The sequence below is a fragment of the Arachis stenosperma genome, chromosome 3, assembly GCF_014773155.1.
Source record: "Arachis stenosperma cultivar V10309 chromosome 3, arast.V10309.gnm1.PFL2, whole genome shotgun sequence".
Lineage (NCBI taxonomy): Eukaryota > Viridiplantae > Streptophyta > Magnoliopsida > Fabales > Fabaceae > Arachis > Arachis stenosperma.
The window spans coordinates 167,401,011-167,412,777 of NC_080379.1; the positions used below are offsets into that span (position 1 = coordinate 167,401,011).

Genomic DNA, 11,767 nt, shown 5'->3' on the forward strand with positions numbered 1-11,767 from the left:
TTAAAATTTAAATTTAAACACTAAAAAATAATTATAACACATCTAAAATTATGAAGTTATAAACCTAAAGTTTAAGAGAGAAGATTTAGCTGATATGATCATAAAAATTGTGTTTTTATTTTTCAATTATAACACATCTAATAGTATGATATTATATACAAAATATTTTTAAAACACATCCAAAATCGTAAAATTTTGGCTTTTACGACTTATTATATACAAAATATTAATCTCTTACTTATTGTACTTTTGATAAAATGCAGGATCTGTTTCAGTGATGAATGGTCGAATATAATTATATGCACAAACTAAAATATTTTCAATTGTAGTTTCTTTTTCAATTGTAACACATCTAAAATTATTAAATTATACAAAAAATATTTTTGAAACACATCCAAAATCATAAATTTAAAATTTAAATTTAAACACTAAAAAATAATTGTAACACATCTAAAATTATGAAGCTATATAGAAAATATTTTTAGAACACATCCAAATTCATAAATCTAAAATTTAAATTTAAACATTAAAAAACAATTGTAACACATCTAAAATTATGAAGTTATATAGAAAAATATTTTTGAAACATTTCCAAAATCCAGAAATTGCACATGCAAAAATAATTTAGCATTGTAATATATATGAAAATATTTTCAAGCCATTTATTCGATTTTTATTTTAAAAAAATAAAAAATTTATACGGAATAATAAAGAAAGTAATGGTGTCAGAAACCCATCCAAACTTTAGGTAAGTTTTTGGCGAGGACGAATGACGACGTTGATGCGGACGGACGAAGAGGAGAAGGAAGACGGCGATGAAGATGAATGTTGACGAAGGAAAATGCGGCATTGTGAACGAGCGCCAAGAAAGAGGAAGGCAGCATCGAGAATGAGTGCGGAAGTGGAAGGTGACGCGGATGAACGGTGGCAGAAGATGATTTCTCTGGGTTTTCGATGTGCGCCTCTGGATTTTCGATGTAGGACAAACGTAATTTCTCTACTTCTTTGAGTGTTTTAATTTGTATAGGTTTAGTTAATAATTAGATGATTTAATGTTTATTTTAGAATTTTAAAATCAAAATTTTGAATTTTGAATAATTTGATTTTTAGATATGTATTTAAATTATAATATATTAATAATTAAATATATTAAATCTGAAATAGAAATTTAAAATTTAAAATTTAAAATTTAAATTTTAGTTTTATTTAGTTTGTATTTTGAATGTGTATTTAATTTTAAAAAGACACTAAATCTATTCATAATTTTTAAATGTATTTATTTTAATTTTTTTTTAAATTATTGTAATAAAAAACTGAATATTATACCATTTTTAAAGGATACCTAATTAAATCGTACTATTTAATCTCTTTTCACGTTTTGTCTTTTAGTAATGTAGTTAATGACTAATTTAACCATAGAAATCAATTTGAATTGGTCATATTGGTCAACTGTGCTATAAGCGGTGAGTTATTAATTTTTTGTACTATAGCTAGAGTTTATTTTATCGTTATACTTATTTTATGTTTCTTTTCTTTAATTTTGTTTTAGTAATTCTTAGTTTAATAATGTCAAAAAAACAAATATAAAATTCAGAGTTTTTTTTGAATCTTTAATAAATTAAGTTAATACTTAATTTTTTATTTCTTAATAATTCTTTTTCATTATCATTGTCATTCTATAACTACCACTACACATACCACCACTACTACTATTACTTTTTTTTTTCCTTTAATATTTGGATCACATTTAGTTTAGTTTTAATAATACTTCTAATGTTTCAAATATATTTCCTTTGACAATGATTTTAATTATACTTCTAAACATTAATGTTCTGGAACAGGACAAACTGAACTATTGTTAACATATTAGCATAATTAAATAGTTAATTTTTTCATTAATGGTCTAAATCTCCAACGATGTAACCAAGAGTCTAAATAAAACATAATTAAATAGTTAATACAAATTTAAAACAAAAATAATATTAGAACAATTTGAGATTAAATAAAAATATTGAGAAAAACAAACTTAACCATTTCTGTAATATAATAATTATATAGATAAAAAAATATTTTTTGAAATGCACTTCGATATGTAACAAGTTTCGTATTTACACATTCAGTTGATATAGAACGAATTTAATTCTTGCAAATTATTTAAAAGTATGTAAAATTTATTAACTTCCCTTACATAAAAACCTTATAAAAGAATCCAAAATTTTCTTCTTGTCACTGCTAATAATGATTATTATTATTATTTGAAATTGTACCACATGTACTAAGTTATTTTGTGAGGACTATTATTATAATTCAATTGTTTTTATATATTTTTTTAAATTGACAAGAAAGTTAGAATCATGCACTAAAATTGTCTTTAAAATTTAAATTATACAAAAAATGACTTTGATATTGGCTATCATGATTTATGTTAGTCCACTAACATGTACTTCTTCGTTAACAGCATCACATATTTTGTCAGTGACACGTGTTACGTCATGAGTAGCCATATATAATAATATGATGATAAGGCATTCAATGACACATAACATGTAGTTATGGACATTTGTGTTTCATATCGTAATATTATTAGCCCACGTAACTTGAGTCACGTATCATAATATTATTCATTCATGTGTCATTTTTTTATTTATCATTAAAAATGTAATAAATTGGTCTCCAACTTTACAATAAATAAATTATTATTCCACGTGTGATATTAAAAACTAAAATTGATCAGATATAGATATTATATCTTTAATTATAAAATTTTAATTTAAACTTCTTTTTAATAAAATTATATTTTTTAATTCTTAAGAAACTGAGGGTTATTGAGTTTATATAAATTTATGCAAATTTACAGAGTTTACTCGAATTCATTTGAATTTATTCAAATTTAGGTTATATTATTAATTATTAAGTGTATTCATTTTATTAATTAAACTTATAAGCATTGAATTAGAATTAATTTTGGTATATTAATATAATGATAATTATTTATTATTGGGTTAAAAATCCAAGTAAAGTTTATTGTGTGTTTGTAAGTGGCATAACTCAGAATCAGAAAAACATTCCACAATGCAAAGTTCAAAACATCAGCCCAATGGAATAATGAGCAAGAATCAGAACCAAGATACAAAGATAGAAGGTTATGCATTTGTTAAGAAATAGGAAAAAAGAAACAAATGGGATATTTGGTAATATTTTGATGAATGAGAGACAACTAGAACACCCACAACATAACAACAACGACAGAAGAGCAAAATGGATTGTAATTGCAATTTCAAAAGACAACAGATGCTGGTGGAGCAAAATAAAAAAACAATACATGTCAAAGAAGACAACAACACAAACAAAAGAAGTAATAAAGCAAAATAAAAAAACAATGTATGCTAAGAAACAGGAGTGAAACTAGACAAAATATTAGAAGGGAATCAAAAATATTTATACAATAAATTAAGACTAAAATAAAATTTTAAAAAGAGAATAAACTGAAATTTACATATAATTTACATGTAAAAAATTGAAATTAGAGGGTCATCGCCCCCCTTTTTTACTATCTGGCTCCGCCCCTGCTAAGAAAGACAACCATAACAGGGAGAATCAGCAAAGAAAATGAATTGAAGAGGCAGTGAACTAATTTTGACGAAGCAAGCTTTTTACTATATAGTTAGTTCTTAACAATATATGAAGGCAAAAAAAAAATAGAATAAAAAATTCAAAGCATTATCTCATACATGAAGAATTATTTTCCTTCAATTTTGTGGTTCATTTTAGATTTTATTATTATGACTATTTGATGTTTATCTTTCTATAATTGAAAAAAAAAAGATAAATTATTGTGAGGTGAAAAATAAAAAAAATCATCAGAGAAAAGAGGCAAAAGAAATACCTTGAAAAGGTCAGAAGAAATTTTTTGTGTATTTTGTTATTGTTGAACTATGAGTAGTTTTCTTTATCAAATTGAGATAGTATTTAGTGGTTATCGAACCAGTTTGGATTTTTCTTTGCCAAATTGAAATAGCATTTGGTAGTCACTAGGCTTAGGTTAGACGTTTAGTGGTTGATACTACATGAATTAGATTATAATTAATGGAGGCCACTTACATAAAGACACAAAAAATGTCTTTTTTTAAAGACGTGCATATGTGTTATAATATGATTGGACATCTTTATTAAACCGGTTAATAAATTATTTTTTAATAAACCAGAATAAAATCGGTTTATTATAACAAAAATAATAAACCTAATTGTTCGTATTATAATTATTAGATCCGGTTTGTTCCCATCAATTTACACAATATAAACCAAATTATATTTAAATTTTTTTATAAAAAACAAATATATCCTTAATTTTTTATTTTACAGACATTTAAATCCTTAATAATTTAAAAATACAATTAAATCTCTATAAAAAAAATTGTAACCCTAACCCTTTAGGCCTTTATCTTCCCCAAGCCCAAATTTAAGCCTAACGGTGAAATAAATTGTAACCCTAACCCCTTCTGGGATTCTCCCAAGCTCACTCGATCATGCTCAAACCTGGAAAGAAGGGATGTTCTTGGTAATACAATTCATCAATTCCCAGATTTAAAGTCGCAATCTTTCGAGAATTTACAGGAACTTACAGCAGGTAAAGTGGCTGCTAATCTTGAAAGCCCCAGGTCGAGAATTTACAGGAATTCACCTGTTGAACCTTGTGTGGGACAGGAGTTTGAGTCAGAAGCAGAGGCACATGTATTCTACAATGCATATGCCACGAGTGTTGGATTCATCGTACGTGTTAGTAAACTCTCGCGATCAAGGATCGATAATTCTACTATTGGGCGGATTTTTGTCTGCAACAAAGAGGGATACAGGATGACTGACAAGCGTGAAAATGTTATACGGCAAAGGGCTGAGACAAGGGTTGGTTGCAAGGCAATGATAATGGTAAGGAAAGTAAAATCCGTTAGCTGGGTTGTTACATGTTTTGTAAAGGAACACACACACCCTCTTGCTGGTCCAGGAGGTGGCAGAAGGGATTTCATCTACGAACAATATCCGGTCAGTTCTCCTTCTTCCATTGCTATGCACTACTAAATTAGTTATCTTCACAGTTACTTCATGCCAGATTGATTAGAAATGACAAATTGGATGGATCATGATGTCACTATTAAGCTAAATGTTGGAGATTAGCATCAGGCTATTTCAGAATGAAGTTTTTCAGGATAATATTGGTTCTTTTACATGTTTTCAGCTTATTTTCCCCCACTTACCTCTTTGTTTTCTGATACTATTTTCCAGGGCGAATGGGATAGAATTCGGGAATTAAATCAGCAGTTGACAGCAGAGAAAAAGAGGTCTGTCACCTACAAAAGACATCTTGAAGTCGAGCACATTGACGTCGACGAGTATAACGAGACCCTATTGAAGAAAATACAACACATAGTAGACAATGTAAAGGAGATGGAAAGCAAAGAAGAACAAAGTCAATTGAACTTTCAATCAGCCACCCTTTAAATAATTTTCCGTCCGACGAAACACAGAAACCAACCGTCAATTCAAAAATATTGCGATGCGAAGCATACAAAGTGTAATGTTAGTAGTATTCTGCTAATTGCTGATCCTAGGGTGTTTGCTCTCTGTTCCTACTTTAGATGTCTGGTGGAGTTCTCATGCAATGAAATTCATTGTATTGTTTTCTTATTTATGCTACGAATGAATGACACTTTTAATTGGTAGAAGAAGAAAGCCAATTACTGTCAATGCCTGGTTTCATCTGAGTTGATTATTGTGGTGTTGTGCCAAAAATATGATATTATTACTCAAGAGAGGCATTCAAATGCCATGGTAGAGTTGAATTGTTCCATTTTTTTATTGGGTTTGTAAAACATGATCCAAGGCTTTGACTCTTGTGTCTAGTAATGATTAATCTATTTTGTATATATAATGAGACTTGTATGAGCATGTTGTGCTCCCAATCCATGTTCATGTTTTCTCCCTTAGCTCAGCTTCCATCAATTGATTTGCTGTAAACTGTTATGTATGATTTTCTTTGCTGCAACGAGTGAAGTAATCAATGAAAGTTCAACCTTCCATTGCTAACTAGATTTACTACTATAAAAAATGGTTAAGACATTAGAGTGGATCTCAAGTATATAATCCTAAAATTTGCTTTCTGAATTTATTGTTTCATTTTTTCTTTGGTGTTATCATGAGAATGAATTTGTTGATTATTTACATAATCGTTACTTCTATATGTATTTTTTTACTATTTATTTTCTTACTCCCATGTCTTATGGGAATCTTAGGATGTATTCAGCTTGTATTTTTATTTTTAGTACTGAAAATAAAAAACATTGAAAATGGTAATAGAAAATAAAAATACAAATAAAATATATTTTATGTTTCAAATAGATATCACAAAATAAATAAAATAATATATATAAAGTATATATCAAAAAGTCACCACAAACTTCAGACACACACAACAAATTTTCCATATAAAAATGCAGAAGTCAGATTAAAATGTAGTTTAAATACAAAATAATGTCATATTCTTAGTTAGGTAGTTCTCTTCATAAAAAAAGGTCAAAATCAAACCATAGGATATATGAGCAAACCATAAGATATACGCCAAAACATTAGAAGAATTACAATTGAACTAAGAAGCAACTATTAATAAGTAGCAGAGCTCATGATATGGTGCATCCATTAGCATCACCATAATATGAGCATGGAGGAGGAGGAGGAGGAGGAGCCTGTTGCTGCGGCTGTGGTTGTGGTGGATAACGCTGTTGATGATGATAGTAACTATATTGATACGGTGGTTGTTGTTGTCTACCATAACCCATTGGAGAAGGAACACATTCATTGTGGTTGTTGTGGTTGATGCACATTATGTTCCTCCTATTTGCTATCATAAACCAGGTTCATGATCCCAAAAAGCATCTGGATCCGGACAAAAGAGAGAAAAATCTTGGATTTCTCTATTTGCTATGTGCCAATTGACAAAGCGAGCTTGTATCGACTTGAACAGAAAAAGGATGACCGAAAAAAGCCAGCATTTATCATCTTCCCTGCAAGACCATATTCAAACTTGAACACAAGGACCAACATAAAATATACTAGAAGCAAAGCAAAAAGCCCATCTAAAAGCAGTTTCTCAGAGGAATAAATAAATGGAATTATTAAAATTTTTCTTTTTTCATCACAAAGACAATGCTTTATCTATGATAACTCAAAACTACAGGAATAAAAAATTATGAGGGACATCCAGTAGTTATTGCCAAGTGGTGGACTACTGGAGAGAAATAGATAGAAGCTACAGACCCAAATTACCGTAAATTATAAGTTGAACAAGCATCAAAATATAGCCAAAAGTGCCTCTTCCAAGAACAATGTGCCTAACAAAAAGCAATTTAATCTTTATAGTAGCTACAACATATAAATCAAATGCAAAGCATCACATAGGCATTCAATCAAACATGTGGTGTGCAATGCAAAAATTCCGCATAATCAAACAACTTTCATCGGCATTCAATCCATAACAGCCATAATCCAACACTTGCAACTTAACAAGGATCTAATAAACTAATCCTAACCTATCTTAACCGCTTAAATCCACTAACAACATGCAAATTCTAACTAACTAACTAATTAAAGAAAATAGACTGGAAAGCAGAGCAAAGAGAGAACCTGAGGTGATGACTAGGGTTCTTGAAGCAGAGAAAGGGGAAAAGAATGCAGTGGTACTATGTCATTGCCGCTGCTGGAGGTGTGGTGACAATGACGCCAAAGAGGAGGAGCTGGGCTTCTGCCATGTCATTTATCATACCTAGCATAGACTGCCTTCTACCATGTCAAATTCCAAAAGATTGTGGCAAATGCATTAATATTTTATCCGCCTTAAATAAATAAATGTTAAAAAAATTTAACCATTTAACATATTAACTCATTGAAACTCACCATGGCTTATTCTATGGTCATATATGCTATGACAAAAAAGTCTTTTGTGGAAATCAAGCTCATATAAGGACTAAACGATTATTTGAAAAAGAAAAAAAAAAGGTTCTCATACCAAAATATCTATAGCTTTCAACGCCATATCTAATTGATATGTCAAGACTCAGGATTTGGTTCTTTTCGATGCTTATTTTCAAATTCTATGACAAGTTTTGGTAAGAAGTTCTATGACATCACAAGTTAATGCAATTGGAAAGAACAAATCTAGAAACAACCTTGCCACTAGAACTAACCATTTATGTGCTAATTTATTCAGCACAAGACCAAGAATTTATTTCCTGTTCATGACCTACATACCTAAGGTTTTAAATTCAACATAATGTCATAAATTTCAGTGTTGCTAGTTCACTTCAATCTCAACGAATACCATTTAACTAAGCAACTTGACTACTTAAAAGTTAAAACTACCTTCTTTTTTTTCTTTCTTCTTTCTTCTTTTTGGGGAGTTGTTGGATACTTAACTACATTTATATTGCTAAAGTTTTTAAAGGAGAGAAATGAAATTCACAGCTAAAAGTTACTCACTAATCTTTGGCTGTATTGTATGTAGATGTAGTAATTCTCAGTCAAAATAACAGAACTTAAAATATGACCTTCCACAACTTTCTCCCATTGATCATTTTGTGGCATACAAATCTTGATCAACAACCAAAACAACTAACAACCTATTTTCTAGGACTGATTCCAAACTTCTTCATGTCAACTTCACAATTGCTTAAAACAATATACATCAATAAGGAAAAACTTGAACAAAAACTACTAGAAACTAGAAGTATAACATAGCATGACACAACAATAGCATGGCAATTAGGCAACGAAAAAACTCAGCTAAATTAATAACAGCAGCAAAATTAATACTACCAACAGCATTCAGCATTAAACAAGAAAAATTATCCTTAATCACAAACAAGTAATCCCTAATCACACTAAACCTGAAATCAATAAAGCTAAACAAAAATTTCAATAATGATTTGATTTCTATTTTTAGCAGCAGCAAGAAAATTTCAACAAAAATTTCAGGAATTAAAAAAAGAGCAACAGCACGAAATCAATTATTTGATTTTCCATTAACCCATTCACAGTTTCACATTCAAAAATCAACAACAGGTCACATTCAAAATTCAACAACAGGGCATAAAAGGAAGAGAAGAACCGAAGAAGTGAAGGCAGTGCCGCTAACCTTCGACGGCGACATGGACGGCGTCCGGCGAAACGACAGCGAGTGGCAACACAGCGGCGAGTGGCAACACAGCGGCGAGAGAATCCAGGGAGAACGGGGACAGGGGGAAGGAGGATGCCGAATTACAAGAGAGGAAGCAGAGGCGCCGACAGCACGGACGGCAGCGGCACCGCGGCAGAACCATTGCAGGGAAATTTAGGATTTTGGTAGGTGAGTTTGGAAGGTACTATGGGTTCAGAGTTCATCTGATAGTGATATGGATTCACGAATTGGGGGGTGGGGTGGGTGCTAGGGGGAATGGGTGGGTGTTAGGGAGAAGAGGTGGATTTGGAAAGTTGACCGGATCATTTTTCACCTAGGTTTCAGGTTGAACCGGTTACATCGGTCGATCCGGTTGATTTTTAAAATATTGATTATTGTTATAAAAAATCGGTTTTATTTTGGTTAGTTAAAAAATTTAAAAAAATTGGTTCACTTAAAACGTCCAATAATATAACGACACGTAGGCGTCTTTACAAAAAGACATTTTCTGTAAATTTATGGGAGCATCCCCCATAATTAATTGAAATTGGTGTACGTAGTTAGTTTGATTATAATGAAAATTCTACCATAATTACGGTGGAGACTGGATATAAATTTTTATTGCACAAAAAATCAAATAAAAATACATATTTACCTGATTCTCTTATTTTTTACTTTGTTTTGTTCTCGTTTTAGAAATAAAACCAAAAAAATATTCTGTATAATCTACTTCTACAAAAACAGAACAAAAAATTCAATTTTTGAAATTAACTTGATTCAACTCTCTTTCGCATAAGAATTAAATAATTAACTAAAAATTTTAACAGTTTGCTGCCTATAAAATAAAATTCTTTTATATATATATATAAAAGAATTTTCTCAATTTTAATCGATTGAGTGTATTATATTAATTTTTTAAGTAATATATCTGAAAATACTGATCAATTTTTTATTATTAACACTTTTTTTAGTACAACAGATATATTTTAAAATAATTTTATTTAGATATCTTTACTTTTGGTCATAAACCTCTTTTTTCTTTCAATTTTAAATTCACTTTTTTTTGTATTTGACAAAAAAAATAAAAAAGTAAAAGTTGATAATTCTAAATCCAATTTTATTTTAATTAACATTAATATATTACCAAAAAATTAAAGTAATACAAACAAAACAAAAATTATATATATAGTGTTTTTAAAAAAATTATGAATATATCAAATCAAAATTTATAAAAGATATTACTAATTTGGTCTCGAAAAATAAAATACTAACAAAATTCTATATAAAAAGGATATTCTTAACTGTTAATTTTAAATATAAACTTTAATTAAGATAGATCCCTTATTCACAATAAACGAAATTATATGCTAAAAATAAAATAAAATAAACATGTATTAGATACATAATATTAGAAATAGTTTTAAATTTATGAAAATAATTTAATACTTAATAAAAGTTTTAAGAGAGGACTAAAACTTTTAAAGTGAAAAGAGCGGCTCAATAATCTATTTATCTACTTAATATACTAAAATTGAATTTTTTTTTCAACTAACAAAAATAAGGTGTCATTTTTTCATAAATCCATTTTTCCTCCAAAATGAATGTATTTAATAAATAATGTATAATTTTACTAATTTAAAAAATATCTTTATTATAATTACATAAAATTAATATTTAATACATTATTAAACTACTTATCAATTATCAATCGGAAATTTTTTTAATCATTTTAATGAATAATGCACAATTATACTAATTTAAAAAATATTTTTATTATAATTATATAAAATTAACATTTAATGCATTATCAAACTAATTATCAATCAAAAATATTTTTAATCATCATTTTAATTATATTGTTACCATTCTAATTCTTATTCATTATCCAATGATTTTATTAGTGGCAAGTTGTTACCTTTAACGGTAATCCATTTATATTGATAATAATAATAACAATAATACTTTTATTAGGATAAATATCAAATTCTATTTTTAATATAAAAATACAAAATTTTGTTCCTTTTATTTTTATTTTACCACTATAAATGACCCATGTATGCTAGAAGAAAATATCATTTGTTTACCAATTACTCTTTCATTTGACAATTTTTAAAATAATTCTTTTTCTTCCAATGAGGCGTCGTTGCAAGAAGGTAACTATCGTGGACACAAACCACCACACTCTCCAACTTCCATGCTCATCATTCGGTGCTATATATAATATGTTATCCATGAAATATTTATAGACCATGGTATTATCATGTATGCATAAATAAAAAAAAGTTTCGTTTTTAAATTTCAGTCATTTACCTGTTTGTGTGATATATTATAGTGTGAAGTTACTTTAAATTTGTGTTGTGCAATGATATTATGGTCTAATTTAAACTTTTACTTTAGAACTACGTACTGTATTATGATTTTATCTTATCATTTTTTCTTAGATATCAAGTTGATATTACGTCTTTATTATTACGATTCTCTTAGCCCCTATAAATACCCTTCTATATTGTATCATTTCAGATAATTTGAATAGATAACCTGAATACACTCTGAATAATACACAAT

General features: G+C 28.6%; 1 protein-coding gene across 1 annotated transcript; it reads left to right on the top strand.

Annotated features, from left to right (window-relative positions):
* The first annotated feature begins 841 nt into the window (after positions 1-841).
* Positions 842-5,496, top strand: LOC130967258 (protein FAR1-RELATED SEQUENCE 1-like). Its single transcript, XM_057892076.1, has 3 exons — positions 842-988; positions 4,615-5,040; positions 5,281-5,496. Exons 1-3 carry the CDS (start codon positions 842-844, stop codon positions 5,494-5,496), a joined length of 789 nt encoding a protein of 262 aa, XP_057748059.1.
* The last annotated feature ends 6,271 nt before the right edge of the window (positions 5,497-11,767 follow it).